General features: G+C 35.4%; 2 protein-coding genes across 4 annotated transcripts in view; one reads left to right on the forward strand and one right to left on the reverse strand.

Annotated features, from left to right (window-relative positions):
* Positions 1–348: 348 nt before the first annotated feature.
* On the reverse strand, positions 349–21,302 carry Larp7 (La ribonucleoprotein 7, transcriptional regulator). Of its 3 annotated transcripts, XM_027935485.2 has the most exons (14): positions 21,157–21,302; positions 14,556–14,574; positions 12,608–12,805; positions 12,368–12,468; positions 12,207–12,290; positions 11,949–12,113; positions 11,752–11,845; positions 11,330–11,677; positions 11,083–11,224; positions 9,278–9,429; positions 8,705–8,823; positions 5,594–5,753; positions 5,339–5,430; positions 349–567 (listed from the first exon to the last, which is right to left on the reverse strand). In XM_027935485.2, exons 3-14 carry the CDS (start codon positions 12,801–12,803, stop codon positions 487–489), a joined length of 1,734 nt encoding a protein of 577 aa, XP_027791286.1. In that variant the 5' UTR covers positions 12,804–12,805; positions 14,556–14,574; positions 21,157–21,302; the 3' UTR covers positions 349–486. The 3 variants fall into 3 exon arrangements, with proteins under 3 accessions (XP_027791286.1, XP_027791285.1, XP_027791287.1); XM_027935484.2 differs by lacking the exon at positions 14,556–14,574 and having other exon boundaries at positions 21,157–21,301; XM_027935486.3 differs by lacking the exons at positions 14,556–14,574; positions 21,157–21,302 and adding an exon at positions 20,732–20,864.
* Positions 21,303–21,495: 193 nt separating this feature from the next.
* The window catches only part of Zgrf1 (zinc finger GRF-type containing 1), an 82,556-nt gene continuing 77,565 nt past the window's right edge, over positions 21,496–26,486 (forward strand). The window contains exon 1 of the mRNA XM_071614466.1: positions 21,496–21,533. The gene's annotated coding sequence lies outside the window, so the exon portion shown is untranslated. The remainder of the gene's footprint in view (positions 21,534–26,486) is intronic.

Raw genomic sequence — 26,486 nt, forward strand, 5'->3', positions numbered from 1 at the left:
TTCAATGGAAAAGAACAATAAATACACTCACTTATTACACATACATGTCTGCATGCATCAACATGAAAAGACATCCAAGGTATTTGAAATGAAAAATAAATTGTTCAAAATAGTAAGTACAGTGAGCATACTACAGTTTTCTGAACTTTATATTCAGGTACTTTTATTTTTATTTTTGCAAGTATGTATTTGTTTTGTAAATAAAAGCAATTAACAATAATGTCCAAAACATTTATTTATGAAACCAGTTGAGGCTGACTTATGTAATTTCAACAAATAAAGCATTTAATGATAAATTGTGGCATATAGTGCATTTCTGTCTATGAAAAAAAAAGCTTATTTACACAATTTAAGGATCAAAGTTTTTTAATTAAATGCAGATTTTAGAAATACATTCATTATATAGTACTACCATAATAAAAATGGATTTTCCCAGAATCACTTAAGTAAGTATCCAGTGAAATTAAGAGGTGAACTTTAATTTTTTCAATCATATTCGGAAAATCTAATGTGTTTACTTGCTTGTTGAGTCTTTGCCAGTCTGATCTTTTCAGCTTTGGTGATTAACTATGGAGAAAGAAATCAGAAATCAGAATGTATTTGATATTTCACAACTCTTAAGTTTAAAAAAAATTTTTTTTTTTCAAACAAAAGAGGAGTGGGAGAAAAATTAGATAATTATGCTTAGGTCAAATCAATCAGAAAGAAAATTGCTAAGATTATGGTTCATTAAGTATAATAGATATTAAATCTTTGAACTACTACCTTCCCCCACTAAAGCTATACATTGCTTAAAATCTTTTAATTAAGAACACCTACTCCATATTGGTAATTGTTTTTCAGGGGCCAGGACCAAACTCAGGGCCTTGTGCATGCTAGGCAAGCCCTCTACCACTGAGCTAAATACCCAACCCACACATTAGTAATTCTTAGGAATCTTCAGGACCTATATTTGTTGTTTCATATCCCCTTGGACTTGGATAATTACTAAGACATTACCTAATGATATTCTTAATTTAACTCAACTGTTGTACTCTTGGTACAAGGTACTGAGATTGAACTCAAGGGTACTCCAACACTGAGCTACATCCCCAGCCATATTTTGTATTGTATTTTATTTGGAGACAGGGTCTCACTGAGTTGCTTAGTGCCTTGCCTTTTTAAACTCCTGCCTCAGCCTCTGGAGCTGCTAGGATTATAGGCATGTGCCACGCACTCGGTATCTAAATGCTCTATTAATAAGTTATGTTACATTCTTGGATAATTATTTATTTTTTTTTTTACTTGTAGATGGACACAATACAACATCTTTATTTTTATGTAGTACTTTGAACCCAGGGCCTCACATGTGCAAGGCAAGGGCTCTATAACCGAGCTACAACCCCAGCCCATATTCTTGGATATTTTTTAAAGACAACAAAGGAGGCCAGGGGTGTAGCTTGCATCATAGTGCTTGACTAACATGTGTGAAGCCCTGGGTTTGATGCCCAGCACAAAAAAAAAGAAGAAGAAAAGAAGAAAAAAAAGAAGGCAAGTAAAATGCAGGCTTATTTACCATCCAGTTTAAGACATCCAACAATAATTGAAAATAAAATTCCCGCAGTAAAAAATGAACAAAAGATTGGACCTGAAGACCATTAGAGCTTGCCTTTTTTTTTTTTTTTAAATATTTTTTAGTTGCCAATTGACCTTTATTTTATTTATTTATATGTGGTGCTGAGAATCGAACCCAGTGCCTTACACATGCTAGGCAAGCACTCTACCACTGAGCCACAACCCCAGCCCTAGAGCTTGCCTTTTGCCCACTGACCAAATAACTAGAACTATTGGCATTATCTATACAGTATTTTTTTTTATTATTGTTACCTAAAAATGTCTCTTTTGGATAATGACAAACCAAAACCAGGCTTTTGTGTTTTAAAAAAAGCCTGTTTTTTCAACATACATTTTAAAGGTTATAATTTAAAAGTCAAATTTTTTTTTTTAAAGAGAGAGAGAGAGAGAGAGAGAGAGAGAGAGAGAGAGAGAGAATTTTTAAATATTTATTTATTTTTTAGTTTTCGGCGGACACAACATCTTTGTTTGTATGTGGTGCTGAGGATTGAACCCGGGGCTGCATGCATGCCAGGCAAGCGCGCTACCACTTGAGCCACATCCCCAGCCCAAAAGTCAAAAATTTTAAGAACTTCATTTTTAAAAAAAAATATTTTTGTTTAGTTGTTGATGAATATTTATTTTTTATTTATTTCTATGCGGTGCTAAGAATCGAACCCAGTTCCTCACACATGCCAGGCAAGCATTCTACCACTGAGCTACAACCTCAGCCCAGGAACTTCATTTTTAATTTGTAATAACATTACAACTTGAAACGTTATTGTTTTTCAAAAAAACAACAATAACAACAACAACAAAAAAACCCCAGCAAGCATCTGTTAATAAAGGTCTTAAAGAGTAACAACTTAAAAAAAAAAAAAAAAAAAAAAAGGGCAAGTGAAATTATGTGCAAAGCAAAAGAAAACTGATTAAAATGTTTGTATAAATTTAAAACACCTTATTTTGGAGTAAATGAAAAATCATTTTCTTTAAAAATTTGATCCTAAAGGATATTCACAGAAATAGTTTGTTTTAAAAAATATTTTTAGCTGTAGATGGACATGATACCTTTATTTTATTTATTTTTATGTGTTGCTGAGGATTGAACCCAGTGCCTCACATATGCTAAGCAAAAGCTCTACAGCCCAGCCACAACCCTAGACCCCCGTTGAAATAGTTTAAAGTTTGATGTCATTTACCACTCACAAAGTCACTATTTGATTAAGATTCTTTCTAATTGAGGTAAGTTAAAATCACAGATGTTTAGAACATTACAATATCTATGATCCTGTTCACTAATTTTATGAATTCTGCTTTGACCTGCTGAATTTCAGACATTAGTAATTTGCAAAGAAAGACTATGTTGATAAAACAAAAAATTCAGCCAGGTGCAGTGGCTTATGACTGTAATCTCAGCAACTCAGGAGACTGAGGCAGGAAAATCACAAATTTGAAGCCAGCCCGGGCAATTTAGTGAAATCCTCAGCAACTCAGTGATACCTTGTCTCAAAATAAAATGATCTGGGGAAGTAGCTCAGTGGTTGAGTGCTTCTGGGTTCAATCTTCAGCACCCCCAAACCTTCACAGAATTCAAATGGTTTTGAAACTGAAGGGAAACAAAAGCAGTTTCATTTTGTCTCCAGAAACATAAGTACTTTTACCAATGTGCTCAAAGTAACATGGAAGTATTGAGGATGTAGCTCAAAAGTAAAGTGCTTCCTTAGCATGCATGAAGCCCTGGGTTTGATCAAAGCATTGGAGGTGGTCAAAAAGTGACAGTATATGTTACAAAGATCTGGGTTAGATAGAGCCAGAAGTGGTGGTGTGCAACTGTAATTCTAGCTACTAGGGAGGATGAGGAAGGGATTGCCAGTTTGAGGCCAGGCTCAGCAACTCAGCAAGACCCCATTTCAAAAATAAATAAATAAATAAATAAAAGGGGGAAAAAAAGGCCGGGAATGTATTTCAGTGGTAGAGTGCTTGCAATAGTTTGAGAGAGTGCTCTGGGTTTAATCCTCAGAATAGCAGAACAAAAGATTTGAGATAGGAAAAAATAAGTGATACCCTGGTGGGGAGAACTTAATGATCTTCTGTGAGAACTCATTAATTTACTAGTATCTGATTTTTATATATAAAACTACATGTAGAAAATAACATAAATTCATTTTTCCCCATTTAATTCTGTATAAACTGAACAGGGCACAGGAGATTGTTTCCAGTATTGGTTCTATACCACAACACAAAAACTAATAACCAGAATTTTTTATTAGTTTTTTTTTTCTCCAATCACTTAAGGATGGACTAAATACTATATGGGAAAACCGGGCTGTCTTGTTAGTAAGTTATTTATGTCATACTTTTGGCGGAATCACTGACATTCACCTAATTTTTTCTAAGCACTTAATTCTCATTACTCCTGCTTGGAAAGATACACTGCTAAATGCTTCTGACTTGCTGGCCCACTTTCCTAAGGTCTCTGATTAAGGTTATGTTTGTGGACAGAACTGCCCACAGAACACCATTTGTTGTAAAGTTACTTGACTTTACACAGCACTGATTATTATCCACCTATACTATACATTTGTAAGCCTCACGAAAGCAGGGGAGTTTGCTACTCATGCTTGTACCACCAGTTACAAGAATGCAACACTGCCTTAAATTTCCAAAGGGAAAAAAAACCTTTCTAAATTTCTAAAACAAAAAAAGAAATAATTATTATTTCCTAGTTTTCAAAATATCTACAATTTAAATAACTTTTGTACTAATTAGAAGGATTAGTATTAGTTAACAAACTGAACCAGATTTCAGGTGTCAGCTCTAGAATAATAATTTTAACATTTAAACAATCACAAATGGGCTCGCTGAAATTAACACCTGAAAGAGTCTTTAGGAAGGGAGGAAGGGGAAGTCCTCCCCATCTCAATAAGGTGGGCCAACATTCAAGTAAACAAAGGAAGACCAGTAGGCAACCTACCCATAAATCATCATAAATTCCAAGAAATGTCAGGCAATGGAAAGGCTGGTGAAAAACACTCAATTTTTAAGTATAAATAAATAATATGTATAAATATAACCCCAAATTAGCAAGCTGAGAATATGTGAAGTATAATTTTCAAAGTGTTCATCAAATTAAGAGGATGTACATCTTTTTAGGTTTTCCTAAAATTTTTATTATTATTTGTTTTCAAAGTATAAGCTTCAAAGATTGATGGAACAAAATATTTTATATACTATCAATATCTTTCTAATTATCACCAAAACAATTATTAAAAAAAAAAAGCTTACATGAAATATTTAAGCTGGCTAGTACACTTGCTGACTATACTAGAGGAAAAGAAATAAAAATGACATCTCAATCTTATCTGTGAATCAAGTGTCTTTATAAGTTACACTCTAAATAAATTGTGGTTTCTACCATCAAGACAATCTTTCTATAATCATTTACCACCAGAATACAAACACAGCAGCCCAAATCAAGATTGTGTAAATTTAACAAAAAACAAAACAAAAAAAGCTCTGAAGTTATGTACCCTTGTACGAACCAATTCCAATTCCAATTTCCTATGTTTCAAAAAAGGAGAAATGAGCATTTCCCTACTGCTCTAAAAAACACAACACTGGGGAAAACCTTTGTTATTCAATAGCAAAGCAAAACTTATTTTATAGTCATCTATTAGTGACTTAAAGAAGATATTCAACCTCCAAAAAAAGTTTAGCACATAAGACATAAAAATGAACTGATTACCTTCTCAGTGCCTCTTTTCTTTTCCCGAGGCTGGTTAAGTTTGGCCTGTCTATCTACCAAAATCTTCTGCCAATACCTCTGTTCGTGATCACCTTAAAAACAAAACAATAATTGAGCACTGAATATAAGGTCATATAAAAAAACAAAATCCAAATCAACAGAACTAAACTAGTTGGAAAAAAAAATACTAGTTCTATTAGAAAAATATAAAAGAATTACCCATAATAATTATTGTTAAAAATTATTAAGTTTTACCAGAAAGGACCTCGAGTTTCCAGCAGTGCTTTTTTTTAATTTCAGTATATGCATTCATAACTGCTTGAGCATCCTCAGGAGTTTTAAATCTGACATGGCATTCTGTATCTCCTTCTAACAAATCAACATAAACAACTTCTGAGATTGCGGCCAAAGTATCCTGCATTGGAATTTAAAATCAATAATTTAAGATGTTTCAAAATAAATCTGAAAAGTATTCAAAGGGTTATCAAATATTTTATATGAAAATACCATTACAGAGACTAAGTATCCCATGTCCAACATTTCTTCTAAAACAAAGCTGTTATTAAAAATACATTACTTTTCTTATCATTTTATATTCAGTGATATATATATATATATATTTGTGGAATGGAATGTACAAAGGTGCCCACCCCCAACCTCCACCAAACAGTCTGGGAGCAATTATTATAAGAAATGAGAAATAAAATTAAAAGGAAAGAAAAACAGTATTTGGTGGAAGTTTATTTTCACTCACCTGTACATCATCATTCATGACTTAAAATACATGTAACAATTGTTCAACTTTTTATAACATTCATGAAAAAAGTTTTATTGAACCTACAAATTCTTGGGAGTTCTTGAGTAGTTGTACTGGAACACAGCTCACAAGCTCTCAGTTTTTGAAAAAAATATCTAAATAACCTCTTCTAAACAGGTTTTGGTCAACAGCAAGGGAAAAGTTTTACCTATAATGCCTGCTGTGAGGGCAAGATTCCTGCATTCTTAAACAAGTTTTTTTCACAGTAGGTAGTAGGGAGTACCTAAATGCATTTATGCAGGAATGTTACACTAATTCTTAATTCATCAACTTCCTTACCTAAAGCTGAAGAAATAAATGGAGATTTGCAACTGGAAAACATTTATATTGCTTCCATTTACTTTTTAAATTTTTTTTTTAGTTGTGGAGGAACAGAATGCCTTTATTTTATTTATCTATTTTTATGTGGCGCTGAGGATCAACCCAGTGCCTCATGCATGCTAGGCAAGGAATCTATCACTGAGTTACCGCCCCAGCCCACAAATAACTTAATACTAGTTTTAAATGGTGAATTTTTAGATACTTAAATTATGGAAAGAATTGAGTTTATTTGGAAATTATTTCGTTGTAGAACAAAAAATAATTTATTAACATACACTAAAGAATAGGGAGTAAAACCCCCTGAATCTCTAGAAGCTGAGGACTGTAAATATTTGCTGAATCAATTAAAACAAAAAAGAGATAATGTAGACAAATATACATGCCAATTCTTTCCATTTCTTTATCTAGTGACTGCAACTAAATTTAGACATAAAGCAAGAAAAACAATTCAGTTGCTATAATTTGAATGCATTCACTTTTATACTTGATTTTCTAGACTGGTTAAATTAGTACAATTCAAAAGATATTTACTAAATATCCATTATAATGTCAGGTTAACCTCCTGATTTAGAACCCTTAGAATTTAAAACCCTTATAATGACAAATTAGCCTGGTAATCACAGGGGCAAGTCATAGTGCAGTAACTACCATCTTACCAGTTTTTCCTTCAGCAAAATGTAAGTAACTCCTACCTTTATTAATGAGGTTGTCTTATGATTTTGATTGCAAATAAAGAATATGCAATTGTTTTAATTACCATTTTGATAATAAAAGCTTCTTAATTAAAAAAATTATTTTTGGTGCTGAGGATTGAATGCAAACACTTGTACATGCTAAACATTCACTTATATTCCCATGTTTTTTTTTTTTTTGCCTATCCTTCTAAATTCTATATTGCTACTACTGCTTAAATATAAGGTGGTAATATAGCCTTTTGGATTGGCCAAATCCCTCAGCAACATTGGAAAGAGAAACTAAATTGATATCAGTGTGGGCTACAGAATTTTAAAGATACAGTTTTAGATAAGGAGTGCTTTTATACCCTTACTGGTTTTCAAGTTAAAAAAAACCTGACTGGCATGGGTATATGAAAAACCCAAAGAAAACACCTCATGGTACTGAATATCATTATGACAGAACTTCAAAAATATTTGGTGCATCACAGAATATTGTTTACAGTTTAAAATAAAGCTTCTCAGTGAAATGAGTGACAGGGTAAGAGTAAATAAGATACTCCTATATGGAGGAATAGGCATTCATTAATAAGAAGTTTTGCTATCTTTGCTGGTATAAAAAGCTGCAGAACAATGATAAATTGTATGGAGGAAAAACAGATTATATACCAGTATGCATAGCAATTGATAGTGTAAATTATATACAATGATGGGATTGATTTGCCCAAGTCCATTTTGTAGCTCTTCAAAAACAGGTTATACTTTTCTGTAATTGTAAGTAATTAACACAGATTGAAAATATCTTTAATTTCTTCAAAAATTAAGTTTCATATTTCCAAGAATGATTTATCAAGAGAAAAATAAATTAAATCCATGGAAAGTGAAAAAAATATTTTAAATATTATTTAAGTATTTTAAAATATTATTCCATATCTATTTTGGCTTTATTTTTAGAGGCAACAAAACAATTTAGGTATCTATTGAAAGCTAAGAGTGCTAATAATACAAATTCAGAAAATCTTTGTCTTGCTTCAGAACCAGACAATCAGATGACTATAATTTTTAGAAAAATTTAGACAAACTCTAATGTTAGTTAATTCTTCAAAAACAAACAATATAGCATCAAGTACTGAAATATTTGTCTAAATCACGTTTTCACAGAAAACAAAACAGGAAAAAACTTAGGGAAGCACTTTAATACATTTCCTTTAAACTATAGAGCACTCAGCCATTATCGACACAAATAAAATTAAACACAAATTGTAATTTTCCTGTAAAAGAAGGATGTTCAAACTGTGATCACTGCAAATCTGAGTCAGTCAAGAATTTTGGTCTTGACTGTTATACTTTAAGTTATACTTAAAGTTATACTTATACTTTAAGTTATACTTAACTTGAAGCAAAACCTAAAGATCAGTTAGCATAGAACAAAATTCTTCAGATAAGGTAATTTGATTTGTTTTGTCTTCTATATTATAAAACATGTTCACACAGGGAAGTTAAAAAAAAAAGAGAAAGGAACCAATAATAGTTTAAGGGCTTAAAAGTTATTACCCGAACTTGTTTCCTGCCAGGTAGAGGTTCTGTGCTAATGATCTTCACAATCACTCCACTCACAAACTGTGGTCCTGGAGCATTAACCTTCTCCTGAGGGTGATTCTCTTGACTGTGAGCTGTTGATTTGAAAAGCAAAACATTCTCACACTTAATAATTTAACACTTAGGACCACTCTTAGAACAAGATTTCTTTGGCTGATAAATAATCAATTTACAATTCACTTAATTTTAAAAGGAGTAATGAATTAATTGTGGAGGCTATATTGTGTCATACTGCTTATTTCAGATAACCAGGAAATAAAATATAGAATGCTACATAGTTACTGTCAATGCAAATTGTTAATGTTAGAAGAGCATTTGTAAAAACCTTAAACATGTTTTCCCATGAATGAACAAAAGAATTATAATAAATAAATAATCACAGGTATTACATTAGAATATTTTAAATATATTTAAATGTGAAAATTTATCTATCTTAGCTACATTCCCAGCTCCTCAAATATTTGTTAAAATAAACCGCCAAAATCAAATATAACTCATATACTTTTCTGGTACCATAGTGATTTTTACCTTTTTCATTTCTCATTTCAGAGTTATTAGGAACTCCTCTGTCTGTCTCCATTCCTGATTCTGATTTTATTTGGGATATAGTTTTTTTTAAAGAAGCCATGCTGGCTTTTTGTAATGCCAAATACTCTTTTTTTAAATCCATCCATTCGCTCCTGTAAGGTAAAAAAGTGAAGTAGGAAAAGGGACAACAGTTGACTTTTTTACTTAAACATATAAATTAACGTAAACAAGTACATTCACAATGAGTCCTGCATATACTCCTCCCAGGTTTTCTCTTTGTCTACAAGCCTTAGCGGCAAATTATTTCTTAGTTCCTAAATCTATCTAGCAAATCAAAGTGAGTTCTTCCTGCCCCAGCATTCAGAAGAGATGTTTTAAGTTTCCAAATTAGATTACTGTTTTTAACATTTTATGAATGTCAAATTTTAGAGTTAATTCATTAATTAGTAACATTTACTAGATCAGTTATTTTGGGGGAAAAGTGAGAGATTAAAATTTAAAGGTTGTTAAACTTCTTCCAATTTGGGAGATAACATTCTTCTAGTACTTACTTGAACCAAGAGGAATTTCTGAGAAGAAAAAAACACCCCATGGAAGCAATTTATTTACATACATTTTAACATGGAGATGTTTCTTCAAACTGTGAGAGCTCCTCCAGATAAAAACACAATGCATCTCCTGGCTCTGTGGGAGTACTCAATTGTTACCCTAATCTGTGCCATCAAACAAGCAGATAGGAGATTTTTTTTTTTTTCCCAAGAGGAGGATATCTTGTGGTAATGGTTTTAACTGTTAACATTGACATCTGTATACTTCAAAAAAAAAAAAAAAAAGTATCCAGACCCTCCCAGGATCATACTTTCCCTGAGAGCTGACACATTAAAATAACAAAAGGCTCTTGTAATGATTCTCTGAGATAAAAAAGCAAAAGGAATTCAGGAGGTAAGAACAGTATAAATAGAAGTGCCAAAGTCCTTCTCTTTACTACTCCAGAAGATGAGGACAGAACTCCTTGGAAACTGGTGCCGAACGTAAGGTAAAAAAAAAAACAAACTTCCTCTAAATTGTTTTTTTTCTTCAGCTTTTAATTTTTTGGTACTAAGAGAAGTTCTTGTATGAGTGGACTCCCTTCAACTTTAACATGGAGGTGCTTTCTGTGCTTTTTAAAAAAGAGTAAGTGCTTCCATGTTTCAGTAGAAGTGAATTCAACTTACTGCACCAGAATGGGACTTTTTAGCCCTAAGATTTTGCAGGGGTCCTCTTTGCTTTAACATGGGGGTACCTGCTGTGTGAAACAAAGTAAGTGCTTCCATGTTTCAGTGGAGGTGTCTCCAGAACGGCACGACTACTAATATTTTGCATTTTAGAAGACTATTATTCATTTTTACCTTTGCTACAGGTTAATAGTGTTAAGTCTGGGCTCCCCACCACTTAAACGTGGATGTACTTGCTTTGAAACTGGGAAAGTAAGTGCTTCCATGTTTTGGTGATGGTAAGTCTTCCTTTTACAATTCAGTAACTTAAAATGGAGTACTCAAACTGTCATTTGAAGTATATTTACATCTGTTCAGGGGTCACCTTTACTTTAACATGGAGGCACTTGCTGTGACATGATAAAATAAGTGCTTCCATGTTTGAGTGTGGTGGTTCCTACATAATCTGCACATACAGAAACCAGCTTGAATTAGGTATGGGACTACAGGCCATCACTGTTGCTAACATGCAACTCTGTTGAATATAAACTGGAATTGCACTTTAGCAATGGTGATGGAGTGTTGGTCTGTTCACACTAGGAAATTACTTACTTGGACAGTACTCTCAGTGGTATAACTTCTTCACCCATTTTATGTCTCTCTTTATGTTTTTTCTTATGCTTTCTCTTTGTTTTTAGAGAACCATCTTTTATGTCTCCACCATCCTTTTCCTCTTCTGTAGAGAATTCTAAGTCTAGAGAAATGTAAACGGATTTGTAACTGTAAATGTATTTGAAACAGGTTTCCATTGAATCTAAACGCAAACAGATTTCAGCATATCTGATTGTAAACTTAATACCTCTGTTTTCTTTTGAAACTTCAGAAGCTTCTTTTATAATGTCTTTTTGAGCCATTTTCTTCAGTTTAGATTTGGGAGCTAAGCACTCTGCATCTCCAGAACTGCTTCTCTTCCTCTTCCCTGTTTTGCCTTCAGGTAAGCTGGATACTTCTCTTTCCCTTTTCTTTTTTTTCTTTGTGGGCTGCTTTTGAGGTTCAGGTGTTTCTGTTTCAGAGCCCTCGGATGTTGTCCTTGACCTTTTTATCTTAGAGATACTCTCATTGTTTGTGTCCATATTTAACTCTTTTGCTTGCACATTGTCTTCCTTCTTAATTCGGCCCTTCTTCTTCTTTTTCTTTTTCTTTTCTTCTGTAAATAAAAGTAAAGTATAAAAGTAATGTGACATGTAACATTATACTTTTGATGAACTTTAAATTACTCACCAGCTACTCTTAAACCTGGAATAGGCTTATTTTTCACTGTCTTGGGAAATATGCCCGGTTTTCTTGGTGCTTCTTCTGGGGGGTTGTTAAGAAACTGAAATTTAAAAATTAATAAAATAATTGTAAATGTAATTTATTTTTTGCAACAACATTAAATTTGCTTTTTCTGTTTCTCCTTAGGGTTTGGACCTACCTACCTCAATAGCTTTTGCTGCTTGCTCTTTTGTTTCAAATTCCACAAAGGCAAATCCCTTTGGATCTCCAGTAGATTTATAATGTGGTATACTTATATAAACCACATTGCCACATTTCCCAAATACTCTTTCAATCCAGCTGTGATTAACATTTTTGGGAAGTAACTCCTGTGATAATAAAAAGGCTTTCAAATTCTATACCTTTAACATGAATGTTAAAATAAAAGTCCTTCTGTGTACTCCCCTTAATAAAAGTCTTACCACATATACAGTGCGCTCATCCTCATCCTTTGGTCGTTCACCGAGAGGTTTTTTTCTTCTGATTCTGGTGCCTTCTAAGTCCAGCTTTAAAAGGAATACATTTAATTTAATAAAAATTGCTATGGGAATTCATAACAATTCAATAAATTTTAATTTTTTACCTCGACAACAGCGGAACTTTTCAGTGCTCTGGCAATTAACTTCCCATCTGTAGTCAACTTTTTCATTTTGTTAAAAGACACCAGAAGTGATATATCAACATCTAGACAGAAAGTAGAATAAGCATATTTCCCTCTTTATACACACAATGGACATTTGCGAATGGTGGGTCACATGTTATGTGACCTGGGTGATAATTGGGAGCCTTTGTGGGAATTTAGGTAATAGAAACAGAAACTTACATCCATCTCTAGATTTTTCTATTTGCTCTCGAAGAAATCTATCCTTGTGAAGATTTGCATCCCCAAACCAGAAGTCCACTTGCTTAGCAATATCTGCAAGCACCTGTTTCACCCGAGACCGTTTCTTTTTCTCTACATCTTTTTTTTTCTCAGCGCTTTCTTCCATTATCTTTTGATTTCCACTGTCTGTTTCCATATCTGAAGACAAAAAAGTAAAATGTATATTATATATAGTCTTTGCCTGGTACTGAGCATTGAACCCAGGGCCTTGCACATAATGTACCTCCTGTATTCCTTTTAAACTGCAGAAACATCAACACAGTGGGGTTGTGTTCAGTGGTAGCGCATGTGTGAAGCATTGGGTTTTTAATTAGTAAGATGCGTCCGCCGAAAACTGTCAGTGGATGCAAGTGCAAGATTCACAAGTAACTCCAAATATAAATTTGATTCTTGACTTTTACCAATTACTGCTTTCTAGAAGTAGAATATTTCTTGGGAGGCAATTCCCTCATGCTTCTGTTCCTTTGCTTTCCTCACTTGTTGTTCTGAGGATTGAACCCAGATGTTCTTTATCACTGAGCCACATCCCCCAGCCCTTTTTATTTAGACACAGGTTCTGGCTAACTTGCTTGGAGCCTCTCTAACTGTTGAGGCTGGCTTTGAACTTACAATCTTCCTGATTTTAGCTATTCTAAAACTTAGACCCTGGGTCTATTGAACTTGTTGTTTTCTCTGAAACATATCTCCTGAAATAAGATAGCGAGCTCTCTTACCTCTCTGTCTTTATTCAAAAGTCACTTCTGTGAGGTCTCCTCTGGCAATCATATTTAAAAAGCAAATTTCTGGACAGATATTTGATATTTCCTCTGCCTTATTTTTCTCTAGTTCTTATCACCTTCTAACATTACTATGTGATTTTTTTTTTTCTTTTTCTTTTTTGTACCAGGAGTTGAACCCAGGGGAGCTTAATCACTGAGCTGCATTCCCCAGCCCCCTTCTTTTGTATTTTATTTAGAGACAGGGTCTTGCTAATTTGCTTAGGGCCTCACTACATTGCTGAAGCTAGTCTTGAACTTGAGATACAGCTGCCTTAGCCTCCTGAGCCACTGGGCTTACAGGTGTACGTCACTCTGCCTGGCTTAATTTTTCTTTATTCTTTATCCTACCATTTTTCTTGTATTACTAGGGATTGCACCCTGGGGGCACTCTATCACCAAGCTATATCCCAAGCTCTTCTTTATTTAAAGACAGAGTCTTGCTAAATTGCCCAGGCTGCCCTGAACTTGCTGTTCTACTGCCCCAGTGTCTTCTACTGAGTCACTGGGATTACAGGCCCTGCTTTTTATTTATTTATTTTTTATCCTTCTAAAATGTAGGATTAATGAAATAAGAGATTTCTCTTTTTTTCCCCCCGTTGCTCAGATTTTTGGGGGCTGGTAATGAAACCCAGGGCCTTCACTGTGCTAGGCAAATGTTCTACCACTGAGGTAAATCCCCAGCTGTGACTGTTTTGTTTATGGAGTCATCCCCATCCCTGGCTATTTAGTCACTCAAACATTTGTTGAACAAATTGCAAATTGTATATAAAATCTGTTGAATGAACTGAATCACCAGAGGTACATACAAATATATATATATATATATATATATATACATATATATATATATGTATGAGTGCATTATCAAAAGATTAAAAATCAAGCCTGGGCTGATGCAGGCCTGCCTGAAAATAATCTCAGTCTCATATTAGAAAATAGAAGGGTGAAAACAAATGGGATTAGTTGTAAATGTCTGTTCTGTTATACCTGGGTTGGAGAACCTATAATATAAGCATGCAGGCCTTGGGCCTAGGTGACCAGAATGCCATAAAAGATTGTTAGGCAACATGGGCAAAATGAGCTAAAGCTTTTTACCTGTGAAGGTGGCCTACATACACCTTAACACTTACCTAGGGAAGTCAGGCATACCTGTTGGGGAGGGGCAAAAAAATACAGAAGTTTTATACAAAGTAGGGTCACACCATTTGTGCTATCATATATATACCTAGGGTAATGATGTCCATCTCATTCCACCATATTTCCTATCTCCATACCCCCAGAAATGAAAAATTGTGGTCCATTTGTGTACAATGAGTCAAAGAACATTCTGTCATCTATATTGGATTAGAATTAAAAAAAAAAAGAAAAAAGAAATTCTAAGAAAATACTTGAAAAACAAAAACAAAAGTTTTGAGTAACTGCTGTATTCAGGTAAATGCTAGGTCTGAGCCTCTGCATGAGATGAAGCTGTTGTACCTACTCTATCTTTTGCTATGTATCCTTCTTTAAAGCTAAGTAAATATAGTATTAGATTAAAGCCTATTTGTGTCTCCTGAGTCTGAGTGCCTACTAGAATCAGGTACAGTGATGCTGCAGATAGTAACAGAAATGATTAATGTGTTTTAAGTTGATATTCAGTAAGGGGATGCAAAGTTCTTCATGCATTTAACCTCAAATCTCTAACTAAACATACATTCTTACCATTGGCAACAGAAGAGAATTTTGGCATTTTTCAGAGTAGACTTCAGCTGATCAGCCATGTATCAATTTTAAAAAGATAAAAGTAATGAAACATTTAGTTTATGCTAGCTTAAAACATAAAATGCAGCTGTACATATAAATTAATAATTAGAAAAATAAGAAATGTCATTTAGCATTGCATAACCACATGCTCATCTCATACTCTCACTTTAATCCCTCTTGGCAGGCTTTCCTTCCTACCATGCAGGTGAAACTGTAAAGTTATCAGTGAATTCCATTGTTTATTTGATTTCTCAGCAAGATTTGGAGCTAGAAACTCCTGCTTTGAAAATACTTTATTCATGTGGCTTCCAAGAAAGTTTTCTTTTACTAGAATGTGTTATACTTATACATGCTGCCTATGACTGGACTGAGTCTTGTGCTCCTTTCTTATCTACTCATTCATTCTTCGAGGCTTTAAGCTTTTGGGGTTTATTTCACAAGTTATATATTCTCTTATCAGCTCCATGTTCCAATCTTACACTATCCACTTATGACTTCCAATTGCTTACCCAGAGAATATCTCAAATTTAATATGAGACAAAAAGAAATCTTGAAGTTTACACAAACACTTTCTTGTCCTAGTTTTCCCCATCTCAGAAACACCATATAAAAATTGTTGTGGGCAAAAACATGACAGTGATCCTTAACTCTGCTCTTCCTCATACTCTACAGTCAATTCATCAGCACTTCCATTAGCTCTACCTTTAAAATACATTCTGAACGTGAATTCTTCTCATTTCCTCCTTCATAACCACCTGGTCCAAGCTACTATCATGTCTTGTCTGAACTGCAAGATCCTCTTAACTGGTTTAAAGTTGCTTTTACTCTTCTTTCCTTATAACTAATTTTCCAGATAGAATAGTAATTTAAGAATGCAAATCAGATCAGGCAATTCTTTTTTGGGGGGAGGGTACAGGGGATTGAACTCAGGGGTACTCAACCACTGAGCCATATCCCCAGCCTTATTTTGTATTTTATTTACAGACAGGGTCTCACTGAATTGTTTAGCATCTCACTGGTGCCGAGGCTGGCTTTGAACTCTGGATATTCCTGCCTCAGCCTCCCAAGCAGCTGGGATTACAGGCATGCACGACTGAATCAGGCAATTCTTTGTACAAACTTCTCCAAAGATTTGCTTGTTACATTCAAAATTAAAAAGCCCTACTGTTTACAAGGCCCTATGTGATCCCACCGGAGGATCTCTAACTTCTACAATTCCTTTCAGCAGGATCACTCTGATTATAACACCATTTCTAGATGTCTTAAACATGCTATGGCCATTCCTACTTCAAGGGCTCTCCTTTTTCTGCTCTCTACCTTCCCTGACACATCTGTATGGATTACTTCCTTTTTTACTCAGATGTCTGTGAATGTCACTATCTTAGACTTTCTTTCTTTTCTTTTTTTTTTCCAATATTTTTTAGTTGTAGATGGACACAATATCCTTACCTGTTTATTTTTATGTAGTGCTGAGATTCGAACCCAGTGCCTCATGCATGGAAGGCAAAAGAGATCTACCACTGAGCTACAACCCCAGTCCCGAGACTTTCTTTTTTTATCCAATCTAAAAATTCCCTATCAGAGCACAATTCACACTAGTCAAACTATGGAACAGGCAGAGAATGTGGTATATATACACAATGGAGTTTTATTCAGCCATAAAGAAAAATGAAATTATATAATTTGCAGGACAATGGATGGGACTACTGACCATTATGTTAAGTGAAATAAAAGTTGAGCATGGTATGTTTTCTCTTACATGTAGAAGGTGGAGAGGAAAAAGGACAAGAAAAGTACGGGGAAGAGTAGGCATCTCATGAAAATCAAAGGGAGAGCAGTAGAGGAAAGGGACCAAGAAATGGAAGGTAGGGAGGGGGGACATCCCGGGGACTGATATTGGCCAAATTATAGGTTATATTATGTAATTTTTGCATGTATGAATATGTAACAAATCCCATCATTATATACAAGTATAATGCACCAATAAAAAATGTGGAAGAGGGGCTGGGGTTGTGGTTCAGTGGTAGAGCACTTGCCTAGCATGTGTGAGAACTGAGTTTGATTCTCAGCACCACACATAAATAAATAAAGGTCCATTGACAACTAACAAAATTTAAAAACAAATGTGGAAGAAAAAAATGAACTCCCCTTCAATCTGAAAGCTATCAACCCACCAGTCACTATTTTCTATATATTCTCTTATGTTACCTGGAATTATAATTTTATTGTCTATCTACCCTACTAGAATGTAGACATTATAAGGGTTGGGACTTTACCTTGATCACTACCTAAGAATTTGTTGAATAAATAAATATATTTAAAAGTATCAGGCTGGGATGTAGCTCAGTGGCAAAGTCTGCCTTGCATTTGCAAAGCCTGGGTTCGACTGCCAGTTCCAAAAAAGACAAAGACAAAAACAAAAACAAAACACCAAAATTACCTGTAAAGTGAAGTATTTCAAATTCTTTTGTAAGGTGCTAGGATAGAAATATAATACAAAAGGCTATGCTTATCATTGAGGGAAGCTCCACATTACAAAGGGCTAGCTGCCTACTCTCCATTTCCTTTCCTGATGGAAGCCTACCATCTAAGGAATAGTGGATAGAACTACAAAAGCACAGAAAGTCACAATTCTCCCAGAAACCATATTTCTTGTATCATAGCCCAGAGACCCTCCTTCATTCTTCTAAGGATTCAGATGATGAAATATACCTTTCATTTAGGGAAGATATGGATTAAACAGAAAGCAAAGTAAGATGATTAAAGAAAAAAATCATACCTAAACAAGGTTGTAAGGATTAGTCAAAATTTCATAAAGAACATCAAACTGCTGCTATAAAAAACATTCAATAACATATAACCACATTATTTACCAATCTATCACATTCAATTTAATCTTTGAAAGAGCTCTCATTTCCAGTGTTTTCCACAACTATTGTCACTAGAATATGGCAACAATTTATAAACTACTGGAAATCATCCATTCTTCATAGAAAACTATGTGCAACTTGCCCAAAACATGGATAGGGTTCTGTGATGCTGATGTCAAAATTTGCCACTTCAGTCTGGCGCAATAGCACACGCCTGTAATCCCAGCAGCTCCAGAGGCTGTGATAGGAGGATGGAGAGTTCAAAGCCAGCCTGAGCGATAGAGAGGCGCTAAGCAACTCAGTAGAGACCCTGTCTCTAAATAAAATACAAAATAGGGTTGGGGATGTGGCTCAGAGATTTCAAGCCCCTGAGTTTAATCCCTGGTACCAAAAACACAACAAAACAAAACAAACAAACTTGCAACTTCAGAAATTCCTTATCACTTCTCAGTAACATAATTTATATTTAAAAAATATAAGTAAACCAGTAGTCTAACTGGCTTTTAAACATGAGCTTTGAACAAAGATTATAAGTTATTGTGTAACAATGTCAGTTACTTTAAACACACTGTTCTAAATACACACAATCCTATCAGGTAGTTTCTTCCATCCTCTTTTAATGGAGGCTGAAAGGTTAAGGAACTTGGCTTTTTAAAGATGGCAATGTTAATGTGTCGTGTTATATTTGAGTCTCACATTGCCTACTTTTTAGTAAAACCTGAAATTTGCCATCATACATGGTATTTTCTGATCTATATAGATTCTTAACCTTAATTCTGTGGAACTTTAGGTGTGTTTCAAGAGTTCTTATGAATCCATGAAATTGCTAAATAATAAATTTTAAAGGAAGGGTAAATCATGATGCTTGTACAAATATAACATGAATACCTGGTAGAGCTTTTACTTAGTTAATGAGAGAAACTTACATGCTACAAAGCAACTCAATGAAGAATTAAAAAAGCAATTAGGAATGTGAAGAAAGAATTACTGAATGGGAGAAAATCTTTGCTAACTACTCTTCTGACTGGGGATTAATATTCAGAATATATAAAGAACTCAAAAAACTAAGCAACCACCCTCTAAAATAAGGGTATTGTGTCCAACTACAACTAAAAAAATAATTATATAAAAATAAAAGAAATATAAATGGTCCAGAAATATGCAAAACAAAATGTTCACCAATTTTAACAACTTGGGAAATGCAAATAAAAAACTACCCTGATATTTCATCATACTCCAGTCAGAATGGCAGCCATTAAAAATACAAACAATAGGGCTGGGGCTGGGGCTCAACCCTAGAGCCTTGCCTGACATGTGTGAGGCACTGGGTTCGATTCTCAGCACCACATATAAATAAATGAATAAAATAAAGGTCTATCAACTTAAAAAAAAAAAGAATACAAACAATAATAATGCTGGACAGAGGTGGTGAAAAATACTTTAAACTGTTGGTGGAATGTAAATTAGACAACTACTGTGGAAATCAGTATGGTGATTCCTCAGAACTCTAGAAATGGAACCCCATATACCATTCATGGATGTTTATCCAAAAGAATTAGAGTCAGCATATTATAGTGATACATGCACACTCATGTTTATAGCAGGACAATTCACAATAGCCAAACTATGGAACCAGCCTAGAGGTATTCATCAATGGATGAATGAATAAAGAAAATATGGTATATATATACACAATGGGGTTTTATTTAGACATAAATAATTATGAAATTATGTCATTTGAAGAAAATGGATGGAAGTTGAAAACATTATGTTAAGTGAAACTAGTCAAACTCAGAAGGTCAAGGGTCATACATTCTCTCCTTTGTGGAAGTTAGAGTGGAAAAAGGAAAAGTGTGTCTGTGTGTTCTTATGAATACTGAAGACCAATAGAGTAGAGGACAGGAACCAGAGGGAGGGAGAAGGGGAGGAAATGGAGATATACTGGGACACAATAAAGGTCAAATTAAACTGCTATGTGGTATGCATGTATGAATATGCTAACAATGAATTCTCCAATATGTATAATTATAATACACCAATGGAAAATATGAGAGGAAACAAGAGCCTTTATTGCTTAGGACCCCCTCCCCCCCAAAAAAACCCCTCAAAAACCTAACCAAATCAAAAAACCAAACACCCATACAGGTACATTAAAATGAATATTAACATATACAAGCAGAGGCAATTACTAATGGTATCCTTGACTAAACCCAATTTCCATTTTTATGGTTCTCTACAAGTTACACAGTTGTAAAATTACTCAATGACAATGAAAGGCATAGTATTTGGACCAGTGAAGTTGATAGGCTTTTTTCTTTTTGCCAAAAATCAGCCAAAAATTTTTTTTCCTTATGAAATTCTACACAAAAAGTTTTTTTCAAAGACACATTTTCCTGGGACGCTCATCAATAACTTTTTTCCTGGTTTTCAAAACAACGCGTGTGCCAAAAAGGGTCAAGAATCACTGTTCTAGTCAAAGCCGATTCAGTGGTAACAAAAACACTTTAGTGGCCTGTGTCTTTGCCTTGAATGAGTCTTCCAGCCTAAGGTGTTTTCTAAATCCCTATTCAATTTCCAAAGCTGTTTAAATGCCGTCTTACTCTTGTGGCCCACTACGTCTTTCCTCATCTCCTCCTCATTTGTTTTCCCTATGTAATTCTACCAAAGGATTCAGTACACTCTATCATTATTACTTGTTAGCTCTTTTCTTCACCTCTCCGAAGACAGGGACTAGAAATTTCGAAAAGAAGTCACACGCCCCCAAGTCCTCATATTTGCTATCCTTTGGCAGCCAAAAGTCAACTCCAGCGTCCGCAAATAAGTCACTTTCCCTATTGCTCCTCTCGCCACCCGTACTTCCGCAGAGACGCCGCCAAATGTGGGGCGTGCCCCAACCCTCCCAACGCCAGTCACTGCGCGCCCCCATAGCTCGAAAACGGGAACTACGTGGGCCGCCACAGGACTTCTGCGCGTGCGCACAGGGTACAAGGCCAAGCGAACTGATGGGAGGGGGCGGGGTAGGAAGGAGACAGATGATACAATAGACGGCATGAAAAAGGACTGACAGGAATTTAGACTTCACCCAACCTGAGCGCCCTAAACGCCACCTGTCACTTACTCGGATCAATTCCCCAAATACAGGGTCAGAGACTGCGTCCTTCAGCCCTTTCCGTCTCCAGAGCCTTAAAGTCGTGGTTATTTCGCGTCATATGACGAGCGACACCGTTCTCGCGTCCCCCCGCCGGAGGCCGTGAGTCCGTCGCAGACGTCACGGGTGACGGCTGCTTCCAAGGAGGTGGGGCTTCAGGAAGCACGGCCAGCTGAGGAGGCGCGAAGCCAATGAAGAATTTGATTGGCCGATTGAAAACGGCAGTTCAGGCTGAGACGGTGGTGGGCGGGCTAAGGACTGGGTCCTCAGCTGGTGCGGTCCCAGGTTAGTGACGTCACACTCGTTCGCGGGAGAAATTCGAAAGTGGATTTTGTGCAATGGGACAGGTGAAATGAAGTGTTTCTTGGGGTTCCCGGGGAATGAAGGGTGGACAGGCAGGGGAATTTGAACGATGAGGGGCGAGGCAGAAGCAGATCGGGAAGTTGTTGTTTGAAAACCAAGATTGAAGTGGTAGTCGACACAGCTTGTTTCAACTACCAATAATCTGTGCCTCATCTTCATCTCTTTGCTAGGCCCTGCTTTGCAATTCTGGTCCTTAGTATGAGGATCAGAGAGAGTTTTTCTCTTTGATTTTAGGACTGCCAAAAGATCAAGTGACCAAGTTTTCATTGTCAATTTGGCGACACAGGAATTTTTTTTCATAGTAGTCTTGGCTAATGAAATGTATGGATTTGTTGTTGTTATTTGGAATGTTAATTTTCTTATTTTTTGTGTGTGTTGGGGATTGAACCCAGGGCCGATCTACCCCAGGGCTACATCCCCAGCCTTTTTATTTTAATGAGGTAGGGTCTCACTAAGTTGCCCTGACAGGCCTCCAATTTGGGATGATCCTTCTGCCTTAGTTTCCTGAGCTGCTGAGATTGCAAGGCTTGCGCCCCCAGCTGGGATAGTTTCTTAACAGAAATCTTGTCTTTCCGTTGAGTTCCTGATTCTGAAACTTTTCAGCCTGAATTACTTAGAGGCCCACATTTAGGTTTGGAAAATCCTGCTTGTTCATAAACAAAAAGCCCCCAAAACATCTCGTCATAATAGGAAGAATGGTCCATATTTTACTAAGAACATGGATATGTAATTTTGTATATATAGCAGCACAAAAATGTATATTTATATGTATGAGCATATTTAATTGTCAGAGAACATCTGTAGTTTCCACAGCAACTTTAAAAACTTTTCAGATTAATCTTTCACCTACTAGAGGATGGTCAACAGTTGAATTGTCTGAACAATTTGGACAGATTAACACTTTGAGAAAATATTTTACCCTTGTATCTCACTTGAATATAATGCTGTTGGCTAAAACCATTTTTTTTTTGTTCCCCCAGTTTGATGGTAAGATAAGAAAGGAGGGCCTGGGACTGTAGCTCAGTGATGGAGCACTTTCCTAGCATGCTCAAGGTTTTGGGTTGTATCTTTAGCATTGCAAAAAAAGAAAAAAAGCAAAAAAGAAAAAAAAAGCAAGTTAAGGTTGTTGACCCTCATTGAATATAAGTATAAGGACTCTTCTAAATATTTTAAAATCCAGTTAGCTTTTCTTTTAGGTTTAATCCCATAATCTAATTTACCTTGTTAGAGAATTTGAATCGTCACAATTTCTTTTTTATTCTCTTTAATTTTTTTTTCATTTTATATATACATGACAGTATATATTTTGACATATTTATACAAACATGGAGAATATTTATTCAAATTTAAGAATAAATTCCACCTGGGCTTGGTGGTGCATACCTATAATCCCAGTGACTTGGGAGGTTGAGGAGAAGGATACCACATTCTAGCCTTATCTCAGTAACTTAGTGAGGCCCTAAGCAGCTTAGCAAGATCCTGTCTCAAAGTAAAAATTAAAAAGGGCTGGGGATATAGTTCAGTGGTAGAGCATCCCTGGGTTCAATGTCCAGCACTGGGGAGAAAAAAATCCCAGAAGTATTAACTTTAACTTAGGAAAATAGTAGGGAATTTATTTTGCAATACTGGGGAATTTCTAGTATAATAGCATAAAAGTAATCCTAAAAGAGTGAATATTAAATTCCTAATATGTAAATCATGATGATAATGCTTACTTTTTTTGGTGCACAGAAGATTTCATGAATGCTAAGTTAGTCATTGTCCTACCTCTTGTATCTAATGTTTGGGATGATGAGACTGATAAATTTATGTAAGGTTTAGTCTAATTCCTGCCTAAAACATGTAGGTAGTTAATAAATAGTTATATAAGTTAGTATTTATGAGTTTGAGCACCAATGTTTACACATTTTTGTGTGTGTTTTTTATTAACGAAAGTATTTAAATTAGATATATATGACAGAATGCATTTTGATTCATTGTACACAATTGGAACACAACTTTTCATTTCTCTGGTTGTACTTGATGTACACAATTTTGTTTTGAATTCTAAATGTGCCATTTATAATGTTGGGCAAGTTACTCAATTATTATGTCTTTCAGTTTCTTTGTTAAATGGATACAGAAATAGTATCTATATCATAAGGCTGTACACATTTAAAGCATTTTAACAGTGTCTAGCATATAATTATACTGAATAATAATAGCTATTATTAAAGAGTTCAATATTAATAACTGCTATATACTAACTGCTGCATGCACTGTATTCATACTGTGTATTTTATCATCTGTATACATATAATATACAGCTTCTCGTGGTGGGAGCAAGTTGCTCCAAAACCACCAGGGATATGTTTCTCTGAATTTTTTTTTTTTTTAAGACACAATGTCTTTATTTTACTTATTTTTATGTGGTGCTGAGGATTGAACCTAGTGCCTCACATGCATGAGGCAAGCGCTCTACCGCTGAGCTATAACCCCAGCCCTCTCTGAATCTTAAATTTTGTTAGCATACTTAGATATGTAGTAATTCCTGTGGGCTGAAGGAAAGGGGTATAAAAGAAGTTGCTGTAAGGAAAGAACTGAACAAAGGAAATAAAGAAGGTGCTAGGAGAGGCAGCTGAACATTAACTCAGATTTATTTTGGACAGACCTGCCGGTGGGATTCCAGGGGGAGGATCAAACCCATCTTATAGCCTACAGAAGTTATAGAGTAGTGAGGGAATGGGGAAATTTTTGTGACTAGGCCATTGCTTAGGGGTTGTCAGGGAAGGGTCCTTTTGGTCATCACCTTCATTCTTTGTGGTAGACCCTAGTCCATGTATAACAAGGTATTATCTTAAGATTTCAGTCCCAGATAACGATTCCCTTTTTTGTGTAATGATGGAGTATTGTTTGGGGGTTAGGTTAGGCTGGGTCAGAGTTGCTGTGGGGTGATCATTTTTCTAAGAGGGAGGATATGTTTCAAAATGGCGTTGTCCTGGGGAGAATGGAAGAACTTTGATTGCGCAAAGGGGAGGGAAAGGAAGGAAAGAGGGATGGTGGAGGCAGGAAAGATGGTGGAATGAGATGGACGTCATTGCCCTAGGTACTTGAATGACTGCACATATGGTGCGATTCTACATCATATACAACCAGAGAAATGATAAGTTGTGAACCATTTGTGTACAATGAATCGAAATGCATTTTGATGTCATGTATAACTAAGTAAAACAAATGAAAAATCAAACAACAAAACCCAAAATGGTGTTGCCCAAGTCAAGTTCTCCCTAACAAACATATTTCTGAAAGTTAGGGTTAGTGGGTCCTTTCCTGTGACCTGTCTCCTGAGGCAAGTATGCATATCCCATTGGCCTACCTCTTATGCCATCCTTTCTCAGCAACTAGAGTGATCTTTGTGAAATCCAAGTTAGATTATGTCATTTTATTTTTTAAAAAACTGCTGTATCTTCTGCTGTCTTCAATAAAAGTCCAGACACGTTGGCATAACATAGAAAGTTCTCTGAATCCAGCCTGTTCTCTCAACACTTACTCTAGCACTTTTCTCTTTAGACTACCCGGAGTTTTCTGATCAGGCTTGCCCTTATACATCTTGTTTCCTGTTGGGAAGATCTTCACTGCCATTTTTCCTTGGTTAATGATTATTTCAGCTTATATCTTAGACATCCCTTCCTTCAGGAAACTATTTAATATTTTAGACCAAGTTGCACACTCTTTCTGTCCTAATTCCTATTGCATTTTATTCTATTTTTTTTTTTTTTTTAATCACTCAGCTTTAGTGAAAATTTCTTGAGATCAGGGATAGCATTTCATTAATTTAATAGCAATCTAGACAATGAATGGCACTTAGTAAGCTTTGAATAAATATACCCAATTTACAAATAATATGTAGGTGGCATATTTTATGTATGGAAGGGAAGAACTGAATCCAGAATCACAAATTTGTTTTATTGAATCCCTCTATTTTAGGACCGTATTCTCAAACTTGAGCATGCATTACCACCACTTAGAGGGCTTGCAAAAGTATAGACTGTTGGGCCCTCACCCTAGACTTTCTGACTTAATAGGTCAAGAGTGGGATCTGAAGGCAGATGCAGTGGGGCATGTCTATAATCCCAGCTGCTTGTTAGGCTGAAACTAGGAGGGTCACAAGTTTGAGGCCAGCCTGGGCAATTTAGTGAGATCCTGTCTCAAGAAATAAAAAGGGCTGGGAGGGACTAGGGTTGTGGCTCAGTGGTAGAGCGCTTGCCTAGCACATGTGAGGCAATGGGTTTGATCTTCAACACCACGTAAAAAAATAAATTAATTAAATAAAGATATAAAAAATACAATAATATTAAGAAAAAGTCTGGGAATGTAGCTCAGTAATAGGACATGCCTGGATTCAAACTCTAGTACTTAAAAAAAAAAAAAGTGAGACCTGAGAATATTCATTTCTAATTCCTACGTAATGTTACTGGTCCAGAGAGCATACCTTTTGGAAACACTTCCTTCGACATCTCTATTTCTTCAGTTCACCATTAGTTATTTGTTTTTGCAGTACTGGGGGTTGAACCCAGGGCCTTGCACATTATGCAAGCACTCTACCACTTAGCTACATCCCCAGCTCTTTCATAAAATTCTATTATTATTATTATTATTGGCAGAGATTGAACCCAGGGATACTATACCATTGAACCACATCCCCAGCCGTTTTTATTTTATTTTTTTAAATTTTGAGAAAGGGTCTTACTAAGTTGCTGAGGCTGGCTTTGAACTTGAGATCGTCCTGCCTCAGCTTCCCAAACTGTTGGGATTACAGTTGTGCATCACCATGCCTGGCTCATAAAATTTTATATCAGTGGTAGAGCATTTGCCTGGCATGCGTGACGCCCTGGGTTCGATTCTCAGTGTCTCATATAAATAAATAAAAATAATAGGTCCATTGACAACTAAAAAAT

This window comes from Marmota flaviventris, chromosome 7, assembly GCF_047511675.1.
Source record: "Marmota flaviventris isolate mMarFla1 chromosome 7, mMarFla1.hap1, whole genome shotgun sequence".
Taxonomy (NCBI): Eukaryota; Metazoa; Chordata; class Mammalia; order Rodentia; family Sciuridae; genus Marmota; species Marmota flaviventris.

Bases quoted from the DNA above. Each gene is read 5' to 3' on its own strand.
- Larp7 (XM_027935485.2), bottom strand. From the start codon at position 12,803: ATGGAAACAGACAGTGGAAATCAAAAGATAATGGAAGAAAGCGCTGAG. The intron at 8,824-9,277 runs GTAAAAATCACT...TCAAATCAACAG, and splicing joins TGAAATGAGAAATGAAAAAG to CTCACAGTCAAGAGAATCAC. The intron at 5,754-8,704 runs GTAATAACTTTT...ATTCCAATGCAG, and splicing joins CTGGCAGGAAACAAGTTCGG to GATACTTTGGCCGCAATCTC.